Here is a 23,900-nt window from a genome sequence, read left to right on the forward strand (position 1 = left end):
GTATGAATGTATCAGGCACAGCAGAGTTGCTGAGGTTATGTTGTCAAAGACACTGCTGGGTTAAAACTGGGTCAGAAACCACTGATGAAATGCTGGAGGATGGCTAACAAACTGAATGTGGCAAAAGATGGTCGATATTCTACAAGGTGTTTGTAATAAATCAATGTCTTCTATGAACTTGGTGGTGAATCTAGGCCATCACTGTAAAAGGCCTATGGGAACCAGGAATATCTGATACATAATACTAACAAGGATGGAGGCAACACTAAACAGGTTCTGCTGTGTGAATGGTTGGTTGTTTCTTTTGTAGACAAGTGTCAGAAACACATGCGGCAAAGTTTACAGGAGAAACTGGAAAGAAAATATTTTCGAATAAACTTTGAGTCAGCTTGCCAAAGCATATTGTAACAGTTTGAAAACTACTATCAGTGTAGCTATCATTATAAAACATTATCCAATCATGATATAAATGATCATGTAATTTTTATGATTGTCAGGTTTGATGAGTCTTCTATAAAAGTGAAGAGTTTTAACAAATAATTTTCAATTGGAGAATGGAGGGATGAATAATTAGATAGATATATAGATAGATGAGGGGCAACAGTATGGTGCTTTGGGTCAGCTGTTGAATCTTTATGAAGTCTGATGTTATTGTTTGTGTATTCAAAGAACATCAAAATCAATGGATTCTTATGAAAGGATAGAAGGGGTGTGCAGACAAGTGACGTCAGTATTAAGAGCCTGCTACTTCAATCAGTATATCACATTTAGTTGCTCTATCTATAAAGGACGGAGTATCAAATCAGTGTATTTCTTTGAGAGGATGGAGGGATGAAAAACACTAAAGGATGGGTGAAAGAAAAGAAAAGGCTGTGTCGCGATATTATAGCAGCCGAACTATGTACACTAATATTGGTTATAGCCTGTAAAGCATTGATGAACAAAATTAAATAAATAAATTAAGGAAGTGAAAAATGAATTGAAGGCAATAGAATAGAAAACCAAGGAATGAAAAAGAAAGAATGAAAGAGTGGTGGAGGTGGGAACGTGCATGAGTGAGCGCTGTCACTCCGCGTGCCACAGGCGTGTGTTCGGAACCTCGCGGAACGGAACGAGCAGCGCGGGCGCGCGCCCCAACTGAAATAACTTTCTCCGACGGCCGAGCGGCACGCGCCAATAAATACGAGCGCTTTATATTTGGCGACCTGCGGTTTAGCGTCGGCACCACCAATAAAAACGAGCGCTTTATGTTTGGCGATCTGCGGTTTAGCGTCGGCACCACCATTAAAAACGAGCGCTTTATAGTTGGCGATCTGCGGTTTAGCGTAGGCACCTCCGTTGGTAGCGGAAGCAGCTTCGCCAAAGAGAAAATACGCTGTTGCTAGTGTGGTGTGTGTTAAAATGTACTTTTAAATAGACTTGGAGTATCCGCAGGTAAGCAGGAGCCTACAACTTGGGCTACGCCTCTGTGTGGAAGAAACACTGTGGAGTTTATTTTGACTTCAATTTTTCCTAAAAAAAGAATGCTTTATATCTGCCGTGGAGGCTGTTGTGCCCAGCCACAAAAAAAAAAACTTCGGTAAGTCACTGCTGACACTTTAAATGTAGCGCAATAGAGTTACTTAGCTGCCGTTTTCTAATTACACAACTCAGCCCTGGTGAGTAGAGGGCCCTCTTCCTCTGTATAAAAGGCGAAAGAAACGGCCAGCCACTAAACGTTACCTGCACTGCCAATACTAGTGATGAGCACGGATTTAATTAGGCGTGAGTCGCAGGACGGCGGAGCGACCCTCTCTGAGGGGCAGGGGCCAGGAGGAGTGCTTTGGTTAGTCAGCATTTATTAACCAAGGCAGGCTTCAGAGAACAAAACCAGAAGGCATTGTCGGAGGCACGCTATGGAGGTCATGTCAAATCAGCCGACGGGGGAGACCGGAGGAGACCACACCGCAAGTATTTCCATGACGGCCGTAGAGCGAACCGATGTCACGAGTCCAAGTCCGGTGAGCAAACAGCGGTCTCTTCGGGCGGTGTACGTGCTGAACGATGGGTTGAAAGCAGTCGCCGCCAATAGCCCAGAGTCCGGAGCTCTGCAGTGCCTCCAGCGTGCCTGCGATGCGGAGAGCGCAATATTAACTACAGTGACTTTCGGACGACTCGACTTCGGTGAAACCTCCGTGCTCGACACATTCTATGATGCAGGCAAGTTTACGACCATTTCATATTTCGACCTAGGTGAAACTTTCCTTTAATATTACACTTTATTTAACAGCGGTGTAAAGGTTCAGCCTGCAGTTTTTTTTCCCTCTACAGTGTCTCAATAGACGTGTCTTGACCTGCAGAAATCCCCACGCATTATAGCGCTCGACTGTTCCAGATAAGCTTTCGTGCTAAATGTGACCGCATTTTCTTTTCAACCGGGCGCACCTGTGTGAACTTGAAGTCTCAGCCCCTAGGTGCTAAACATGTTTTGCATGAAGACAACTGACAATTTTTAAATGATGACTTGCGTTAGGAACAAATCAGCAGATTTAACGCGTAAAATAAGAAAGTATGACCTAATTTTAAGAACTTTTTTTTTTTTAACTCTAGAAATAAGTGCTGACTAAAGACAAGGCCAGTGAGTAATTCGCGTCAGGATTGGCGTTTCCCCTGTTGCGGGGAGAGCTAAGGCCTTTGTGCCGCTAACTATCTTTGCAATGCCTCTAATCTTCTAGTTTCCTGCTCTGCATCCTTTTCGGTGAGGATAGGGGCAGCTCGAGTGCCCACGGAAAGCATGAGACAATTTTTTTTTTTCATAAGCACAGCACATGTCTAACAACTGAAAGAATGCAGTTTTGTGTGCATACTGAAATTTGAGTGAGTATGTCTCATTTGTGAGATTTCTCTTTTGTAGTCAGCTGTGAATTAGGAAAAGGCGTAAATGGCCTTGCATATGGTCTTAATATGAAGTCGTGAACAGACATTTGCTCAATAGGGTTACGATTCTAAAGGCAAACATACCTTTTCTAATCGATAACCCCCAGTCATTAAGCTGATGTCATGTGATTGCAATAAGCTGTGCTAAAAATGGCATGTGTTCTCTGCTTTGAAACTCAGTGTATGACAGGGCACTTGTGTGACAGAAGTTGACATGATTGTTTTGTCCTGGCCAACTGTTCAGATCACCGGAAGCACACTTGCGTAGAAAGGAGTGGTTGTTAACTTCAAGTTTGTGTGCGTCACCTCACGGTTTTAGAAAGCTCAGATGTTCTGAAATAATTGCTAGGAATTATGTAAGTAAAATTATGTTCAAAGCGGCTCCTTTAGTGTAGGATGTTTTTATGTAGAACTGTCAATACAGTGTGGACCCCCCACACCCCCTCCTCTGCGCTATGTGGTAAATTACCTGGTGTATTTCATACTGCTCACCCCAAGCCTGTTTTTAGACATCGCAGTCGTGGACATGAGTGACGTGTTCAGGCAGCCTTCCCTGTTTTACCATCTGGGTGTGCGTGAGAGCTTTGACATGGCCAACAATGTCATCCTTTACCACGACACGGACCCGGACACGGCACAGTCACTGAAGGTGAGGCTGCTCTGTTTATGCAGATGCATGCAAGTGTACATTCGGACATACACACTTGCACACAAACAAAAGCACACATACTTTACTGTTCCTTTTCTGTTTGTAACAAACACATCTTTTGGCGTCCTCGTATAAAGCAACACTGGAAGGCTAAGACTGAAATGTCTGCTTTGATCTAGTCCTTCAATGGAATAAATGTGATGGAGCATCTGTTCCATTCAGAACCTTCCAGAAAGCCTTATCAGACTTCGACCTATGAGAATCTAACATCTCCTCTGTCACATATGGAATCCATGAAGACCTATTGTTTATAGAGAGGGTACGCTGATGTCTCGTCAGCGCATAAATCATTACGTGCATTCCTAGCATTTTCACAAGAGAGCTCTCCATGACCAGCAGGGCCGACAGCTATTTCCAGCGCTGGGAGGTGTTTGCGTCTCTGGGCTTGTGACCCTGCATCTGCCTGGCCGTAGACAGCATGTGCCGGATCTGAGTGGGAGCGTGCCGTACCGTGCTCGGGCAGCTTCACGCGGCCAGGCTGCCAGAGGGATGCAGGAGAGGAATGTCCCGCGGTGGCCAGGCCACGCATGCCTACACCCCAGTCAGAATTAGAACATGCTCGAATTTGTACTGTACTTCAAGACCACAAAGGATTAAATGCACCGTTATTCCATGCCCTATGTGGTCGCGAACATGGTGTATGAATGTCTGCAGAGCAGACATGAGGCTCTTCAGGTAATGTATGATGCTACTGGAAGAGTAATGCATCCTTTTTTCCCTTCTTTTTCTTAAGGACATGGTGGCACAGAAGAACACAGTAAGTATCAAATCAGTGACTTTATTTTCCTTTTTCTGCAAGGTTAATGTCACACAGGTGGTGTCATGGCAACCTAGTTTTTTTTTTGTTTTTTTTTTTTTTTAAAGCGGGAGGAAAGAAAACGTCTTCAGTCTTTCATGCTGTCACCATCATTCCATTCTGCATGTTCGTTCTGCTTTTGCTAAGCAGGTTGGTAAATCAAGGTCTTTGCTAAGGAGAAGAGCAGAAACCAAAGCGGAGAGCTGCAGTTTCTTCCCTGCCTGATGTGCTCTTCCGTTCTGCGACATCGAGCAGTATAGCAGCGTTAACCTCCAGACGCACGAGCGTCGAGACATTACGGCTTCTACTTTCTGTCCCTCTGTTTCAAATAATTAATTCCAGACTGAACCATATAACGTGATCAGTTAAACACGATCAGAGAAACAGCTCGCCATCAGACTAGTGCCAGACTGAATCCATGGAGGAAAACAAAGTAGTCACATGAGATTCAGGATGGTATTTAACCCGGCTGCTGTCTTGGCTCCTTTATGGGTGTTGGGCAGGGGGGGAATACTGTCTTGTGCTGTTGGTGTGTGGCTATTCCTGGAGCTTTCTTGTCACCAGCATGCTGTATGCTCTGGTGTTTTGTTGCTCTGTGCCAGTCCCCTAAAATAGCCTTCAGGGCTAAAGCAGCATGTGTACAACACAGAGGGCATACATTCCTCTTGGTCCTTCACCCATATTGTTAGTACATTTTTAATCTGGCCCCCAGAGCCTGGATGACCACTGTGCCTCTTCCCAAAGGCCTTCGTCTTCTGGATGCCTGCCTTCGTGCCAACAGAACCGTTGGTGTGAGGTGTTTTAGCACAGATGAAGGAGAAACTGGCTGTCTGATACCAGAGGCCTTACTGTGTAGCCACTGCCTTTAAATAGAACCTCTTACAATACCATTTGCTTCCTGAAGCAGAGGGCTCGACCTTGAGCAAGCTCCCCAATGCGGCAGAACAGTTAAGAGAACAAGGTGTTTGTTTCATGGTCTTTGGCTTGTTAAAGCACTCTTATGCTTCTTTTCCCCATTTCCTTCTCTCTGGGTTTGTTGTGGTTTCTCTCTTTGCATATTCTGTTTTACCTACAGTCAGTGATCCTTTATTTCTCACACATCTGTCTGCGCATGTCTGTCTTCTCCTTCTCCTCTCTCTCTCTCGTTTTGCTTTGAGTAGAACCAAAGGTCGGTTACCGTAGGCTTTCCATGGGTGCAGTTGCCTCCAGAGTATCGGGGCTCCGGCCTGAGGAATAAAGTAGGTAGCACCCCTCTGCGGTGCATGCTGGCCCACCTGCGCCATGGCCAGACTTTGTGGCAGGCATGAGCAGTGAGAAATGGTGCTTCACCTTTTAAGCTCTGCCCCGCTCAGCCTCCCCCACATCCACACGTGCAGAGGTGCATGATGCACATGAACAGGATGCTCAATCAGGATGAGGAGAAAAATAATGGTCCAGAGTAAAGGTTTACATTTCAATCACTTATGGATTGAAGTATTGTTGATTTATTTTATTTATTTATTTATTTATTTATTTATTTTTTTAATAATTCTATTAATTGTCAGTATAATTTATTATTAAAACTATTATTCTGTACAGGGACTTGGAGAGCTTTTTATAGCTCTCATATCAAGGGCACATTTTACTACAAGGATTTAAGTTCTTAACAAGATCACAGAGGGCTTTGGATGCAGTCAGGATGGTTGCCCAAGCTGCCATGTCAGCTACTGTATCAGAGCTACCATATGTGAGCTGCTTCTGTGTTATAGAGGGGATGTGTGCCTATTGCTGTGAAATCCTGAGATAGTACTTGTAAACACATTAACATGGTGTCTGTCTGGCTGCCAGGGTATAGGAGAGGATCATTCACAGATGGAGATGCCTGCCAGAAGGCACTAGCACTATCAAGGAAATGGGAGACAGCACTTGGCTCCTTTATGATATCTAGCATAGTCTAATTTGTAAGTTTGGAGCCCTACAGCTAAAACTACTAGAAAATAGTGAATAAAATAATCACTTCACATGGCAATATTTGCTCAATGCTAAGACATGTAGGTCCATGCACTTATGTTTGTCTTTAGATACACTGGGAGTTCTGAGTAAACTGATATTCACAATAAAAACATTTCCTAATAAGACAAACTGCCTGCCATCCTGGTTTGGTGTGCTGTGTTTTTTTTACAGCATGCAGGTGCAGTCCTGTATGCTGCAGCCAAGGAACTCACATACCTGTCCACTGCCCCCTTCAGGCCTCCAGTGGGAACTACTACTTCATCCCCTACGTCATGACGCCCAACCATGAGTACATCTGCTGTGAGAACGTGGCCCAGCGGCGGGCGTCCGAGTACATGCAGCCCAGCTGGGACAACCTGCTGGGGCCCCTGTGCGTGCCACTGGTGGACCGCTTCGTCAGTCTGCTCAAAGACATCCACGTCACGTCCTGGTATGCGACCACTGGGCAAACAGGCGAGGAGGTGAAGCACAGAGTGCAGTTCCCGTGACCCATGGCGTAACTGCTGAGGGGACGCCCAGCAGATACGCGGCCTACAGTGACTCAGATCTCATCTGACTCGCCGTGCAGCTGAGCTCACGTTACTCCGAGGAAGCTTGTGCACTTCCTACATCATGAGGCATACATGCTTGTAAAGCTAGAAAATATTTTATTATACTAGGTTTAAAAGCCAAAAAGGTGAAAAAGCATAGGAACAGTTTAAAAATATCAATGTTCCAGAGATGGTTCATATTCAGGAATAATTAAATACTCCAAGCTTAGCATCTGATGATACAGATATCTGATTTTGGGAGCTTTTGTTGCAAGAACTGCCACAAACCTGTGGTATGTCTTTTAGTTTGTATTTGTTCAGCTACTACTATATTTCATTAAAACAAGGCTATTCTTTGGTTTTGTACAGAAAAACACATCATTATGAAATAGTAAGTCAATCAAGTTTCCATTTCATCATAAAAAGCCCCCAAAGAGGAATATCTAGTCAGTATTTCCAGTGATTTCCAAACAAAGATGATCATCATAAGATTGTCGAAAACTTTGAAAAGTTACACAAACTCTGATGCAAGCTCTGATTTTAGCATGAAGGAGTTTCAAAACAGCTAAATAATCATAACACTGACCAGTAAACCTCTCACTGCTTTGTTTTAATTATTGTAAAAATTATTGTACAAAAAATTAAATTATTGTAAAATACCTCATTAACTGGTTCATTATAGGAAGGAGCTAAAGGAAATTATACATATGCTTATAAATGTGCATGTGTATGATACTAATAGTATATTAATATGATGTACAAAAAGGTTTCAGAAATCAGTGATTACCATTCTTACTATGGGGAAATTGGGCCCTGCTGTGTTGGGGAGGTTGTTCCATTGTAGGAAGTAGACATTAGTCAACAGTTTTAGTTTTAAGGTTCTTTAGTTCACATATAGCTGACCATCTAACCTGTGTTGATGGGAGAGTCCCGTTTCAGTCCTGCAGAGTGTCCCACACCCACACACTCATTTCACAGTGACACACCACATGGAAGAGAGGTGGAACCCTTGGCTCAGCTTGTCATTTCATATGGACCCTATTAGCTGTATTGGCCAGTACCAGCTCTACTTGTAAATTGAAGAAAGCTCCTGAAGCCTGGCTAAAGTCCACTCTGAGAAACTGTGTACCTAAGAATCCATAAAGGCTTCTCTCATCCTTTGCTTTCACTGTTCATAGTGCCTCATTCAAAGACACTCTGCTGAACGACATCCGAAAGGCCAGAGACAAGTATCAGGGCGAAGAGCTGGCCAAGGAGCTGTCTCGAATCAAGCTCCGCATTGACAACACCGAGGTTCTCACTCAGGATATTGTCATGAATCTGCTCTTCTCTTATAGGGACATACAGGTACGTTGGTAGACTGGGTCAATAATGAGGGACATCTTCACAATCCTTTTAACAAATACAGAATGCTACAGACCCCATAGCTGACCCCTGTTTTCCTCCACTTGATTCTGCTGCAGGATTACGATGCCATGGTGAAGTTGGTACAGACCCTTGAGATGTTGCCCACCTGTGATCTGGCCAATCAGCCCATGATCCAGTTCCACTACGCCTTTGCTCTCAACAGGCAATCGCAGATTTACAAGTTCATTCTAAAAACGATGCACTGTATATACACCTGTGGTTTTGCCTGCTGCTAAGAGGGGGGGGTGTGTGTGTGCACGCAGGCGAAACAGCCCTGGCGACAGGGAGCAGGCCCTACGTGTGATGCTGCAGGTGCTTCAGTCATGCGAGCACCCTGCTCCGGACATGTTCTGCCTGTGCGGCCGCATCTACAAAGATGTTTTCCTGGACTCCGATTGCAAGGACACCAAGAGCCGAGACAACGCCATTCAGTGGTGAGGCCGGCTAAAGCTCACGCATCCTACCGTCCGTGTGCCCTCGCCGGCTGAATTCGAACAGGTTCCCGCCTTACGAAGGTGTTTTAAAGTGTGGCCTTTGTTTGGTCTGCTGCTTCCGCATGACCAGGTACAGGAAGGGCTTCGAGCTGCAGCCCACCCTTTACTCGGGCATCAACCTGGCCGTGCTGCTCATCGTGGCTGGACAGCAGTTCGAGAGCTCCATAGAACTCAGAAAGATAGGTCAGAGCGAGGCCAGCAGCAGCCTCAGCTGCCCTTCTTCCTTCTTCTTCCTTTCTTCCTTTGTTTGTTCGATTTTTAATTTTTATTTCCTCTCTTCTATCTTTCCCCATCATTAAACAACCTTCCCTTCCCTCTTTAAACCTCTTTCCTTCCCCCCCCCCCCCTCCCTCTTCCTGTCTCACTCGCTCTCAGGTGTCAGGCTGAATAGTCTTCTAGGCCGGAAAGGCAGTCTGGAAAAGATGAACAACTACTGGGATGTGGGGCAGTTCTTCACAGTCAGCATGCTGGCCAACGACATCCCCAAAGCCGTGCAGGCAGCTGAGAAGCTCTTCAAGCTGAAGCCTCCTATCTGGTAAGTGGCCTGCACCAAGGCTTGCTTCAAGTTGTTTTTGAACATGTAGGGCTGTTTTCATACAGTCCAGAAATGACCGGATATTTAAATAAAGACGAGCTTGTTGTCTCTGTCTGATGTGCGGCCCCCCGCTGCTCTCTCAGGTATTTGCGCTCGGTGGTGCAGAACCTCAAACTAATTCAGCACTTCAAGAAGCAGAGCACGGAGCATTCTCCTCAGAGAGAGAGGCTCAACTTCTGGATGGACATCATTGTGGAGGCCACACAAGGGACCACCAATGGCCTGCGTTTCCCAGTAATGCCTTGGCACTTAGCAAATAGAGACCCATCCAACACACACAAACCCACACGCGCATGTAGTGAGTAGATCGTGAGAGTACGTGTCTGGCTTCTCCTACATTGCCCTGTAACCACGTTATCTCTCTTTACACTTTGAAGGTGTTGATTCTGGAGCCGACCAAAGTGTACCAGCCCTCTTATGTGTCCATCAACAGTGAAGCGGAGGAAAAGAATGTGTCTATTTGGCACGTGTCCCCTGCTGAAACGGTCAGCAGCAGCAGGCGCGCGCACACACACAGAGCAGCTCACTAATAGCAACTCAACATTCCCTTTATCTATCTGTTTCTGAATGTTCTCTGTCCAGAAAGGCATCCATGAATGGAACTTCACAGCATCATCTATCAAAGGAATCAGGTGAGAGCTGTTTGCTCTGTCTCCCTCTACCCCTCCCTCTACCCCTTCTCCGTGTGTGTCTGTGTGTGTGTGTGTCTGTGTGTGTGTGTGTGTGTGTGTGTGTGTGTGTGTGTGTGTGTGTGTGTGTGTGTGTGTGTGTGTGTGTGTTCATTTGTGCTTCCCCCTGGCATGACCTTTTCACATCTGTTCAGCATGCTCTCTCCCGAGCTCACGGCTCTCTGAGCCCTGGCTCACTGCTCAGGTTCATCCATCTGTACCATAATAACCTTATTTGTCTCTTTTCAGCATCTCCAAATTTGATGAGCGCTGCTGTTTCCTGTATGTGCATGATAACTCGGATGATTTTCAGATCTACTTCTCCACTGAAGACCAGTGTGGCAGGTAGCCTCCACTGCTAACATCAACACAGCAGAAACATGTCTTTGAAAAATAGCTTACTACTGTCAAAATATCAGACGAAAGACGGACAGACTTGTCAACGTGCAGACACACACACACTTATGTTCACTGATAAGAACATTGGTGTGGTGCTGGCTGTAATACTCTGCCCTGAGGACAGCCTTCCCTCTGGTGTTGCAATAGATTCTGTTCCATGGTGAAGGAGGTGATCACAGATGGGGCAGGAAATGCCGTAGAGCTGGAAGGGGAGGGAGACGGCGACACCCTCGAGGTGAGGCACCACCCGTGCTTCCTGTAAAGCTTAACCCTTGGCCTCTTACCCCTCGGGTGCTTACCCCTCGAACCCCACATGTGCTGCAGTACGAGTACGACTACGATGAGAACGGCGACAGGGTGGTGCTCGGCCGTGGCACATACGGGGTGGTGTATGCCGGCAGGGACCTCAGCAACCAGGTGCGCATCGCCATCAAAGAGATCCCCGAGAGGGACAGCAGGTGAGAGCGATGCCATTGGGCGGTTGGCGGCGAAGCCATGCTGTTTTCCTCGCTTGACCTCGTACACTCCGACGACTGTTGGTGTCTCGCGTGCAGGTACTCCCAGCCTCTGCACGAGGAGATAGCCCTGCACAAATACCTGAAGCACAGAAACATCGTCCAGTACCTGGGCTCAGTGTCTGAGGATGGCTACATCAAGATCTTTATGGAACAGGTTCCTGGAGGTATGTCCTCCCATGCGCAGTAGTACATAGTATAAATGTACGCTAAACACGTCCAGCTAACCAAAACCAGGCCCGTCATGTCAGTCAGGCCGTACAGTGGTGCCGTAAAGAGTGAATTACAACTTACCGTTGACGGTGAAATATGTGTAGGTAGCCTTTTAAATAGAGCCATAGAAAAGGTTTACCTGATAATGTGTATGTTGTGGTGGTGTTGTGTGTACTACACCCCAGGAAGTCTGTCAGCACTGCTTCGTTCAAAATGGGGGCCTCTGAAAGAAGCTACCATCATCTTCTACACCCGGCAGATCCTGGAAGGGCTGCGCTACCTGCACGAAAATCAGATTGTCCATCGGGACATTAAGGTAATCACGATGGTCTGAGCCACGGTCCAAACGTCCTGTAGCTTCTCCTTGAAAGCCTGGCTAGTTCTGAGCTGTCTGAATGCTGCATTGGCCTCCAGGGAGACAACGTCTTGGTTAACACCTACAGCGGCGTTCTGAAGATCTCGGACTTTGGCACATCAAAGAGGTTGGCCGGAGTTAACCCCTGCACAGAGACCTTCACAGGTATGCGCTCCTCCAGGCTTGTTCGGAGAACCATCCACTCTCACTCTTTTCCTCTTTGCTGTGAAGCAGGTGACCATGCGCTGACCCCTCACACTCCAGCGTGAAGCAAGTGACCGTGCGCTGATCCTTCACACACTGGTTCATATGCCTCTCACTCTGCCAGAGCTCGGAAGCTAATCACAACACTGCCATTTCAGAGCGCACATCCCTGAGAAGGCTTTTCAAACCTTACTGATCAAATAACATCCCTCAGAATGGCCAGACTTCGGGATGTAATGTCGTTTGGCTACCTAAATGGAATCAGCAAGAGCTGCGATCTTTGTGGCTGAAAGAACACAAAGTGACTGGTATTCCTTTTCCACCAGGTCAAATTACTTCCATTGAAGGCTCTCCTAGCATCAGTCCTAAACGGACCACTGATCTGAATTGGAGCCCTCTGGGCACCCGCACCCGCTCAGCGGGTCATTAGAGTAGCTCTGAGAAGTCCGAGGCATGGGTCAGGTGGAAGGCACTGTACGAGGGCTTAGGTAACTGTTCTTTCCCAAGGAGGGGGGGGGGGGGCGGCTGTGTGTTTTATGAGACATCTGCCAGTGTGGCTGTAACTTGAGAGCAGCCGAACAATTAGGTCCAGTGGCGGGAGCGTGTTTGTGTTTAATTACTGCCTGATGGAACAGGTGCTCTCTCCTCTCCTCGATTTTTACCCTTCCTCATCCCTTTGTCCTTATCCCTTTTTTTGTCCGCTTGTTTTTGTTCTTCTCAAAGACGACGTCGTGTTTGGAGTCACACTCGGGCAAGACGGCGCCGTTTTCTCTATTTGTTTTGTTTGTATTGTTTTTACACTTCTTCATATTTGGATTACTGTGAGTCTGCATTAACTGCCATGTGATTTGGTCTGTCTTCCCCAGGCACGCTGCAGTACATGGCTCCCGAGATCATTGATAAGGGGCCCCGGGGTTATGGGGCCCCAGCGGACATCTGGTCTCTAGGCTGCACTATCATCGAGATGGCAACAGGCAAGCCCCCATTCCATGAGCTAGGGGAGCCCCAGGCAGCCATGTTCAAGGTACAGGCCTACTGTGGTTCGAAGTGATGCACTGGTTGAGGAGCGCCTGGTCTGTTCTCATTCTCTCATGCCGTAAATCAGGTAGGGATGTTTAAGATCCATCCTGAGATCCCCGAAGCACTCTCCCCCGAGGCCAAGTCCTTCATCCTGCGCTGTTTTGAGCCCGATCCCAACAAGAGGGCCACAGCCGGTGACCTGCTCAAGGACTTGTTCGTGCGACACAACATCAAGGGGAAGAAGAACAAGATTGCCTTCAAGCCCTCCGGTACGCGAGTCAGGACCAAGCTTCCAACTCATTGCACCTGTAGTGTTGGGTGCCTGCCCATGTTCCTATCAGAGACAGACACACAGCGCGCACACTCACACACATACATGTACAGCTCTGCCAAAACCCCCACAGTGGAGCATTCCGGAGTTTCTACAATGTCTTGGGTACTAAAACAAGCCCAGACCCCACCAGTAGTCATTCCACCAAGGGCTGTGGGTGGAGAACTGCAGAACTCCAGGGGTGGTTTTGCTGCAGATGAGGATGGCGGGGGTGGGTTGTACGTGTGGCTCACCTGAAATGCACTCTTGGTGCATAATGTACATTACCATAACCTGTTTCTGTTTTCCATTGTTTTTCTGCCAAACACAGACCCACCCACACCTTCCTACACCTACACACACAAATACTTAGAATGTTATGCATCAGACCAGTGTAGTCTATGGTCTCTCACAGAGCTCACCCGCACAGACGTGAGCTGTTTCCACAGCAGGAGGTGGCAGGTGGATGTGGGTCTGGCACACATGAAGCCTTCAAAAAACAGCCCCATTCCTCTCATTACCATGAAATGGAACTTTATCCAGTCATATCCATCATACATACTGCCACCTGCTGGCCACACTGCCTTTTCCATGTGCATATTGGTCTGCTGTACATGGACGCGGGCCTCGGACCACAGCTGGAATGCTACTAACTGCATGTCTTCTTTTCTTTCCAACGGTGACCGATGGGCTGCGTGTGGCGCTGCTGCGCTCTGTGGCAGTGTGGCAAGGTTTGTGCCGTGTGTGTTAATGCCTCATTTGCCCTCCTCAGAAACGGGCAGCATGCTTCGTCAGAGCCCTGCTCCTTTTTCCCTCCTGGTGGTGGCAGTGTCTATCTTGTGGTGTTTTGCTTTCTCTCGTGCTGCCTCGGATCTGCACCACTCTCTCCTGCCTCTCTCTGCTGCCACCTCGACCTGTGCTTCTACCTGCTGCCTCTCCCTGTGCCTCCTTTCACAGTTCTGTGAGGAGAAGTAAATTTGCCCTCCAGACTATTCATGCTTGAATGTAGGGTTGGGTCCACACGGTCAGATAAAATGTACCTGTAGTGACAGATGAAGGTACAGCAGTCATTTATGGAATCCATGCTGAGTAGTTGTTTGATTTACTGGGCAACAAAAATGTGTTTCTTTTTTTTTCTTTTTTCTTTTTTTTTCTTTTTTTGCCTAAACTAAATAAAATAGACCTTTTTATAGCATTTTTCTATCACATATAGTTTTAAATTGGGTTAAATTTAAATTAATTATGTATTGTTTATTCAGAAATCAGGCTATTATTACACTTATAACGTGTACAAACATGTTTATAATGTACAGTTTGAGTTTTGCTATATTTGGCCTCAGGAACATCCCTCTTTCTCCAGCAGAAGTCTGCCAAAATAGACAGGATCCACTTTCCTTTTTACTGCTTTTGCACAAAATACATAATGTAGTATATACATACTGACATCATTAGACTGGAACTAAAAACCTGGGTGAGAGGGAAATTCTGAGAACATATTTGGATTCTTTGTGCAAAAATACATAATGAAACATTTTGAGGTTGTTTTTGTTTTTTTTGCAGGAAGCAAAATCACTTTTGATGTGTGTGTGTGTGTGTGTGTGTGTGTGTGTGTGTGTGTGTGTGTGTTTGTGTGTGTGTTTCCGCTCTAGACTACATCCGCAGCGTGTCGCTACCGGTGCAGCTGCAGGCAGAGGCTGCAGGGAGCAGCAGCAGTGAGCACGGCTCTGTCTCACCCGACTGCGACTCCAAACACGACGTCTTCTTTGAGAAGAAGAAGCGCTCGGGTTCGGAGACCCTCATCAAGCCCAGTGCCTCCAGCTTCCTCAGGTGAGCCCTGCACGGGACCGTGGCGGAGGTCACAGAGTCCACAAGCGCCACTGATGTCTAGGAACCACGAGTGAGGTGGGGATATGCGTGATGGCTGGTTTTCCGTAGTGATAGCCATGTATCCTGGCATGTGGGTGGAGTTGTGTGGGTGGAGTTGTGTTTGGAGGGCTAACGACGTGTTTATGGAGTACGACAGCACCGTGTGGCGCTGCTGCTCGGCCTGGCTGTAAATCATGACCCCCGCGGCGTGGAGTTCTGGCCTGCAAGCCTCCTTATCTCCATGGTTGCGCTGTTTGGCCACCACTGAGGAATGAGGGAACAGGTGTGCTGTGTAGAGTTGTGATGTCTGGGCAGGTGGGGGGTCGGAGGTGTTCTATGAGGCAGCACTAATGTGATAATGCCTTTTACAGCAGGGCTTCACTGGCTGTTCATAAATTCATACGCCTGATGGCTTTATGGCCGGCGGCTCACCTCCATCTTTACACACACACACACGCGCGCGCTCACACACTCGTTGAATACAGCCACTCACTCTCTTGTTTATTTGTTCACTCGTCATGAGCCTCATGCTCCTCTCACACACCTCTCTCTCTGTGCGTGCGCGACACACACAGAGCAGTAGCACTGCAGACTACCTGTGTGCATAGTCATCACATGAACCAGCCGCTGCGTGCTTGGTAACCCTCCTGTGAACGTCATGGAACAGAATATGTCATAGATTCACCAAGATGCTCAGGTGAAGTTATGCGGGAAATTGGTCGTCTTCATGTTTATAATCACTAGCTCTTAGTGCTATTGATTTATAAACCCCACCCACTGGCTTGGGTTTCCTAAAGAACACCTGTAAAGCGGCCCACAGCAGCCGAACCAAACGTTAAGCTTCTGGGTAAACGTACGCAGCTCTGTATCGAGAAAATGCCGCATGCCAGCACCACCTGGTCCCAGCTGTGAAGCATGGTGGAGGGAGTGCAACGGTGTGGGCCTGCTTTACAGGGGCCAGAATGCCTGACCTCACTGAGGGAGAAATGAACTCCGTTATATCACCAAGTTGTGCAGAATTTCAGCAGGCATATGGGTGTGATGTACAAGGTGTGCAACAGTGTGGCTCAGAGAAGTTCCATATTTTAAAATGTCCCAAGTCTGAATCCCGACGTCTGTTGCGTTGAAGTGATCTGAAATGGGCTGTTCAAAAAAGACGCACCAAAAAGATATATTAACTGGAAAAGGTTTGTAAAGGGGAATCGATCAAAATGCCTGCTATCCACTGCACAGCATATGTGTCCTTTTCTACATCATTGTGACTCATTTGAGTCAAATCACATTTGAGAAGCCATTCATGCATAAATCCAGATAATTCCAAAGATTTCTCGGAACTCATATATATAATATATACTTCTCTCTCTGGATGTCATTTCGTTACATTCCTAAGATTGGCTAGAAGGAAGCAGGAGAGACAGATGTTCATGTGCTGGGAGTATAACATAGCTGTGCTGTCTCAGTGTTCCTGATGAGAGTCCCATATCGGAGGACCGCAGCTCTCCGGCCTCATCGGAGAACAGCGACTCGGGCCTGTTCCTGCTCAAGAAAGACAGCGAGAGGCGGGCCATCCTCTACAAAGTCCTCAATGAAGACCAGGACAAGGTCACCTCTAATCTTCTGGAGAACCACATCCAGGTATAGGGATTTATGGGCATTTTTCTACTGACTGAATGAACAAATGATTAAATGTGTGCGCGAGTCTTGGACAGCTGTGCGTACCTTCGTCTCAGGGCACGGAGGAGCTGAAGCTGTCGGTGGACCATATTAAACAGATCATCTGCATCTTGCGGGACTTTATCCGTTCGCCTGAACGCCGTGTCATGGCCTCCACCATCTCCAAGCTCAAGCTGGACCTCGACTTCGACAGCACCTCCATCAACCAGATCCAGCTGGTTCTCTTTGGTTTTCAGGACTCTGTGAGTGTTATTTTGTGTGGAGGGCTGATGAAAAGGATCCCCACAGCACAACGTTTCCAGAGAAAATAGGACATTTCAGACAGGTTCTGTATGCAGTGTACATATAGGTCTTTAGTGTGGCATTAGGATAGGGACTGAACTACTCATTGTGGACCTTCAGAATCTGGCTTGTGCCAACATGGAATATTTTGTAAACTGAGAGCATTAATAGTGACTAATAAACTTAATATTTTGCCAAGATGGTTGTCCAGACATGGATTAAGCCTTACTTGACTAACCTTCATCATAGCTGATGATTCACCCTGCAAAGCTGCAACTAGATGTTTTTGGCAAGTGCATGTACGGTAGTGGTGGTGCTTCACCTCTGAGGCAAGGTTTAGCATCTGGATGAGACTCCTTGGGGGAGATTAAGGCTAAATCTGTTTCTCCACTCTCAGGTGAATAAAGTGCTCAGGAATCACCATATTAAACCTCACTGGATGTTTGCAATGGACAACATCATCAGACGGGCTGTGCAGGCTGCAGTCACTATATTAATTCCAGGTAGAGTGTGTGTGTGTGTGCACGTGTGTGTGTGTGTGTGCACGTGTGTGTGTGTGTGTGCACGTGTGTGTGTGTGTGTGCACGTGTGTGTGTGTGTGCACGTGTGTGTGTGTGTGCACGTGTGTGTGTGTGTGCACGTGTGTGTGTGTGTGCGCGTGTGCACGTGTGTGCGCGTGTGCACGTGTGTGTGTGTGTGCACGTGTGTGTGTGTGCGTGTGTGTGTGTGTGTGTGTGTGCACGTGTGTGTGTGTGTGTAAGTGTAAGTGTAAGTAAAAGGGAACTGCCATAGCCCAGCACCCCCATGTATGATTTCATGTTCACAGCCAGTGGGACTGAAAATGTAATAAGACACTGTACTTTGTTCAACCTTGGTGTGAACCTGAGCTCCTCTCCCCGGAACCCGGACAGAGCTGCAAACGCATTTTGGGCCCGCGTCGGAGAGTGAAGGAGCGGAGAAGGACGCAGATGAGGTGGATGTGGAGGAGGACACAGAGTTTGGCGGTGCAGAGCCCGTGGCCCCGGAGGATACAGGCCTCACGTCTGGGGTCAGCACTCTTAGCTCTGTCATCTCCCACGATTCCCAGCGCACACCACACCCGCTTGGAGCACAGCTCACCCGCCTCAAACAGGAGACGAGCAGGTGCATGAACCGACCTCCTACCCTGGATCGTGGCCATTTCTTTTCAGGAATTCTCTCTGGCTGTCCTGTGTCCTTGACTTGTAGAGTGCTGTTCTGTGTCTTCTATTCCTGTTCCATGTGCTCATACTTTGGCCTGCCCCAAAAACAAAGAGTTAAAGAAATGCATGAGCATGCTGACCGACTTTTCTGACTCCTGCGTTATGACCCCGCCCCCGCCACACACACACACACATACACACACACACACACAACACGCAGGCTACTGGAGGAACTCCTCCAGAAGGAGAAAGAATACCAGCAGGTACTGAGGCAGACTCTCCAGCAGAGGGTACATGATGTGGAGCTCCTCAGACTCCGAAACCAGCCTGTTGCAGGTAGTGAGCCTACACTGGGCTGGACATGTACACACACGCACGCATGCACTTGAACACACACGATATCAAATCTCTACTGTCATGTGGGGCCAGTTCAATGAGCTGGTGTCCAGTTGTTCATCAGCACCTGCATTCTCCCTCCCCAGTAGAGACTCCGTCTCCCTCCATATTCCAGCTCCCAACTGAGCCTGAACCAGACAAGGAGCTGACGGACTGGCTGAAGCAGCAGGGTGCAGACGTGGAGACCGTAGGCAAGGTGAGGAGCTCCACACTACACACAGCCATGAACTTTAAACAGTCTTAACGTTTTCAGATAAGACATGCATGCCTTGTCCACCATAATTTTCCAACATGTCTCTCGCACCCAGTTTGTAATGGAGGACTACACACTGAATGATGTCCTCAGTGACATTACCCAAGAGGATCTGCGAGGCCTGCGGCTACGGTGAGCAGTCACACACACACACACACACACACACACACACACACACACACACACACACACACACACACACAGTGGCTTTTTTTTCCCCCCTGTTTTTCCTTTGTAACCCTTAATTGTAGATTAGATTACATTAGAGAACTAACTACTGAATTAATTAGCTGAACTAATAACTAATTAATTAGTTTATGAAATTGGCTGTTAAAAACCTATACAACTTTAGATTTTATTACTTTGTCGCTCTAAAAAAAAAAAAAAAAAAAAATTGCTAATGCAAACCGTAATGTATCAGGAGTAGTGCCAAGTTACAGTCCAGTTTTCTCCAGCAGTAGTTACACTGTTGGGGGAGGGGCACACAAGGCATGCCTAGTCAGGAGGCCTCGATCTGAGGCCCGTGTAAATTACTGCATACATTTTTTTTAAAAATGCTAAAAAAGATTTTAAAAACAGCCTTCATGCTGCCTCTTGTAATGGGCCCCCACAATTCTGTAGTTCAGTTGATCTTTAAAAGTTTTATGATGTATGGAACAGATCTTTCTAAGCTTAATTGCGTATTTAACTTAAAATATATTTTAATTTTTTTTACTGTTTTCCTGGTTGCCTGCATATTTTGTCAACACCCCCAGCAAAGCCAGGTGTCAATCTGTCATTAAAGCAGTCAAGCAATACACAAGAATGTCCAACAGAGGGTGCTGCTGGTATCCTGTATTTTCCAAAGCCCCACTATTGGGCCAATTTTGGGACTATAGGCCCAGAGGTGTTTTTAGAACAGGAAAAACCCCAAAAATTCGATAACCTTATTTGTATGATTAATTTATATGATTACTATTTATATGACCGCTTTGATGTAAATGTGAAGCTGAATCAAGTCATTTAGCATTATTTTTGTTTGTTTTTAAAATAATGTAAAACAGGTATCTAGGGCCAGGACGATGAGCTCATGCAACACAAAATATGTATCGAGAATGTGCTGTTTTTAGATGATGTTAACCAATTTCACGTATCTCGTTAATGAATATAATGCCTTTTACATAATTATAATGAAAAATATTATAATACCATAACTGCTACCATAACTAGTACTATAATAATTTCATAACTGCTCCAGTCTGCTAAATATGTCTAAAATATAAATGGCTTAGTATAGTCTATGACTAGTGTTATTAATGTTAAAGTAATTTGGAAATGGCAGTGTTAACATAAAGCCATTAGCTGGTCCGTTCAGCTTCCTTTTGGACTACTGCTGAGCTATGCATCCTTACACTACAGTGATACTGCAGAATTTACCATATATATATATATATATATATATATATATATATATATATATATATATATATATATATATATATATATATATATATATAAAATGAGTATTGCTAACCATGGCTTGTTCAGGGACAATTCTGGTTTAGGAGTAGGATACATGATGATTTGTCTTCTAATGCCTGAAATATAATTCAAATACTGACTGCAAGGTTGCACCCTTTATAGTAGGAGGGGGAAAGACATTGCTTTTGATTAATGACTGTGATCTGTGAAAGCAGGTTTAATGCAAAACACATCAGCTAATCTATACTTTAACCTTTTAAATCCACTTTGGCTGCATTTATGTTGTCATTTATAATTCTAACTAGGCAGCTATGAGACCATTCTCCCTGCAGCAGCTTGGTGTTTGGTGTCTTGCTTTAGGGTACATCTGCAGACAGTTGTCACCTTTATAGCTCATCATACTTGGAGTCAGGTTCTCCGAGTCCACACTGCAATTTTTCATGCTATAGTTTACACTGTAACGATGTGTTTCATGTGTGCAAGTATGTAATGCGGTTTTACAATTATAAACACTGGGTGTGTGCAAACGGCAAACGTTTGGCTACTGTACAGTGCGCACAAATGGCCGTTTCTGTGTGTCGTAGGGGTGGTGTGCTGTGCCGTATATGGAGAGCCATTCAGCAACACCGTAGCAGAGAACAGAGGAGACCACAGTGCGCCGAGGGGACCTCAGAGGGATGAGCGAGGCCCGGCCCCTTCCTCTGAACATCTGCTCGCACACACTTTCCTGCGAGACCCTACCTGTTCCTAGCACATGTCGTTTTAAGCACCCCTTTGCCTCATTCAACTGGCTCTCGTGTGCGTATGTTTGGTGCTTAATTCGACCCTCCCCCCTCCTCCCTCAGCTCTCTTGGAATTTTCCACTGATGACAGAACTGCTGCATCTTCCACACAGGTGCAAATGCAAGGTCATCTCTGGATAAGCCCCATTCTCCCTTTGCCTTACCGTTTGTTTTCATTTTCTGCAGCGGGGAAGATAAAAACACAGATAACTGGGCATGTAATACCTGAAGTCTGAATAGCCATCATGTTTACAGGCCAGTCATTCCTCACACACTCACTGATAATCTGAAACCCATCAGACTTGCATTAATCCATGCTTTCTCACCCAAGGGTGAAAAACACATTTAGAATTTGTTTCTGGAAAACACCAGACCCTGGAAAACACCAGACCCAGGGTTCCTCTGTAAGAAAGCGACTTTCTTGCATCATAACATGGGTCATCGCTTGTTCAGAAAAGCAGAGATGCTGGAGAGCTACTGGGGGCAATTTAAAGAAAGTCCTTGGTGACTCTAATTCCTGAGCTATTTCAACTTTTGTACCTTACTACATTTGTGTAAATATCTAGACATAACTCTAAATATTTAGGTATAATTCTGAATACAGAAATACACCTGAATTACTAACTGTAAATCCAAATCTATGAGTTTAAGTGCTGCAATCTATAGTTGGCTTACTTTCACTAATCTGGTCAGTCATCTGAAAATGTGATGAAAGGCACTGGTGCACATTTTTGTAGAAATTAAATGCTTTTAGTAGCTGTTATCACTACATATGCTGTGATTGGCCATGAGGTCTAAAGAGCCACTTGCCTGCACAATGACTTGCGCTTGGAGAGAAGCAGAGAGTGTTTACATATGCAGTGACAATGAGCCTTAGAAAGAAGAAAGATGAGCTTGCACATGCTGAGTGTGTTACTTGAAAGTGCCAAACGGTCTACATCAGGACTGCATTATATATTCAGGAGTTCTATAATATATCTAGAGTTTATAAATTCAGCTTTTCATATGCATATCCATGGTTTGATTCAGTTTATTTGATTACAGTATTCAGTGTTCATGTTTCACATATTTTTATGTAAAATATTGTGCCTTTTTTTTAAAAGAAATGTCTAGATAAAAATATCTACAACCCCCTTGGACTGTTCTAGCTAAGCAGCCTCCCTAAATAAGTTGCTGTTCAGACTGGAATTATTTTTGATAATTTGAGTCATACCATGAGAAACAGTTTGGACTGATGTAATATTTTACTATGTGCTTTTAGTAAACTCACTGTGAACAGTCTAATAGTTGGGCAAGATCAGATATATACATTTCCAAGCAGTAATTTTTCAAATAGTCTGAAGAGCTACGGTGGACACTCTTCTAGAAACAAATGAGTATTTGCGTACTACTGGAACCACTCCTAACATGTTGCATGGCTTTTGGTACAGCGTGGAAGAGTTACTGACAGTGGTAGTGCAAGATTAGTACTATTACTAGAAAAAAAGGTTTTGGTTTTTTTCATGCACTCCATGTTTTCTAGGAAACAAATGCAAGGCAATAGAGTTACAAAAGACAATGCAAAGATCCACTAATGGCTCATAACCCATGTGTGGAAAGGGGATACAAACCTTTATCATATTCCCCCCAAATTATTAGCATCGGAGTCTAACAATCCATTGTTTATTGTTCAGTCATCATTTAGCTGATTGATAATTGGTGACGTGATGTAAACTAAACTCAAACTAGCCAGACTCAAATAATCTGCGTTCAGATTTTAAAAATAAAGGTAATGCTACCTGTAGTCATGTAATGCGATCCTGATCTCTAGCAACTCATCTCTGGCTAGGACACTCAGGTAGTGGAGCCATGTGCTTTAAATCCTTTTACTCACTCTTTTGGCATACAGACTTGTTAATGTCTCCTATACAACTGAAGCCACCAGCTGAAGACTCAAATGGAGAACTTGGACCAAAGCACCTGAAGTGCCAGCATCCAAACTGTTTGCAATGTTAATTCCTCAGTATGTCTTTCCTATGTTGTGTGTTTTTGGTACAACTTGTGTCCTATGTTTACTTGATGGTCAATGAACTGTATTTATGTAGTGTACTGTTTTGTGAAGATGCTGATATTTGAAACACAAAGGTACCTCTCTGCCTTTTAAATTATGTGATTGCCTTTTGGCCATCATAAGATTTTGCCTAATTCTTTGGTAATTTCATAGAAAGCACTGAAATACATGGAGATGTAGCATCTAAAATGGAAACAAGCCACTTATAAACAGAATTAACCAACCTTTTGAGCACATAATAAACTAAAATTTCACAAATGGACCTATTGACTTATATCAGGAAGTGTACCATGATTTGGGGATTTTTGGTTTTGCTAATGGAATGCTGACGAACGTCCGCCTGTGTCAGCCGGTACACAGGCTGACATAATGGCCATATCATTTATACTGGCTACTGGCTGTAAACAGCCAAAGTGTTGAGACAGTGTGTTGGTTCAGGATTACGGAGTATTGCATTTTTAGCTTCACACAAAATTTGAACAAGGATCTGAGAGTTTATATATCCTTCTTAACCCCTTACACTCCAAAGACTCTCACTGTCAGTATTGTAACTACATTACTTTATTAGTTTTATATTAGTCATTACTAAATAATATGCCATTAGATTAATAATTCAATATCTAGCCATATTATTCAGAAACTTATTCTTAATCATTCAGTACCTACTTTGAACCTAATAGGAGGAAAGGGAGTGAGGAGATTAGGTCTGGAACCACCCCTGGTTTCTACACTGCTCGGTGACACAAATGTTCTTAATGAACTGTGTCGTCAGCGCTATTCTGTCAAATGCCAGAGGTCATTGGAAATCACATAGAAAGCTTCATGGTTATAT

At 45.3% G+C, this 23,900-nt stretch overlaps 1 protein-coding gene across 4 annotated transcripts; it reads left to right on the plus strand.

Moving 5' to 3' along the window:
* Nucleotides 1-1,110: 1,110 nt before the first annotated feature.
* map3k15 (mitogen-activated protein kinase kinase kinase 15) lies at nucleotides 1,111-23,326 on the plus strand. Of its 4 annotated transcripts, XM_027008056.3 has the most exons (30): nucleotides 1,111-2,199; nucleotides 3,426-3,565; nucleotides 4,359-4,382; nucleotides 5,582-5,659; nucleotides 6,650-6,843; nucleotides 8,122-8,290; nucleotides 8,407-8,513; nucleotides 8,614-8,784; nucleotides 8,915-9,027; nucleotides 9,220-9,379; nucleotides 9,523-9,673; nucleotides 9,817-9,924; nucleotides 10,022-10,071; nucleotides 10,357-10,452; nucleotides 10,654-10,741; nucleotides 10,831-10,964; nucleotides 11,061-11,188; nucleotides 11,420-11,550; nucleotides 11,649-11,754; nucleotides 12,660-12,817; nucleotides 12,899-13,082; nucleotides 14,773-14,950; nucleotides 16,450-16,624; nucleotides 16,720-16,905; nucleotides 17,343-17,448; nucleotides 17,857-18,088; nucleotides 18,347-18,462; nucleotides 18,609-18,718; nucleotides 18,831-18,907; nucleotides 20,821-23,326. In XM_027008056.3, exons 1-30 carry the CDS (start codon nucleotides 1,896-1,898, stop codon nucleotides 20,915-20,917), a joined length of 4,071 nt encoding a protein of 1,356 aa, XP_026863857.2. In that variant the 5' UTR covers nucleotides 1,111-1,895; the 3' UTR covers nucleotides 20,918-23,326. The 4 variants fall into 4 exon arrangements, with proteins under 4 accessions (XP_026863857.2, XP_026863860.2, XP_035382218.1 ...); XM_027008059.3 differs by lacking the exon at nucleotides 5,582-5,659; XM_035526325.2 differs by lacking the exon at nucleotides 1,111-2,199 and having other exon boundaries at nucleotides 3,441-3,565; nucleotides 4,359-6,361.
* The last annotated feature ends 574 nt before the right edge of the window (nucleotides 23,327-23,900 follow it).

This window comes from Electrophorus electricus, chromosome 1 (genome assembly GCF_041902795.1).
Source record: "Electrophorus electricus isolate QZ-2024a chromosome 1, ASM4190279v1, whole genome shotgun sequence".
NCBI classification, from domain to species: Eukaryota; Metazoa; Chordata; class Actinopteri; order Gymnotiformes; family Gymnotidae; genus Electrophorus; species Electrophorus electricus.

Excerpts from the sequence above, each read along its gene's own strand:
- map3k15 (XM_027008056.3), top strand. The coding sequence starts at position 1,896 with ATGGAGGTCATGTCAAATCAGCCGACGGGGGAGACCGGAGGAGACCAC. Across the intron at positions 6,844-8,121 it reads GACATCCACGTCACGTCCTG|TGCCTCATTCAAAGACACTC; the intron begins GTATGCGACCAC and ends CACTGTTCATAG. Across the intron at positions 10,965-11,060 it reads ATCCCCGAGAGGGACAGCAG|GTACTCCCAGCCTCTGCACG; the intron begins GTGAGAGCGATG and ends TCTCGCGTGCAG.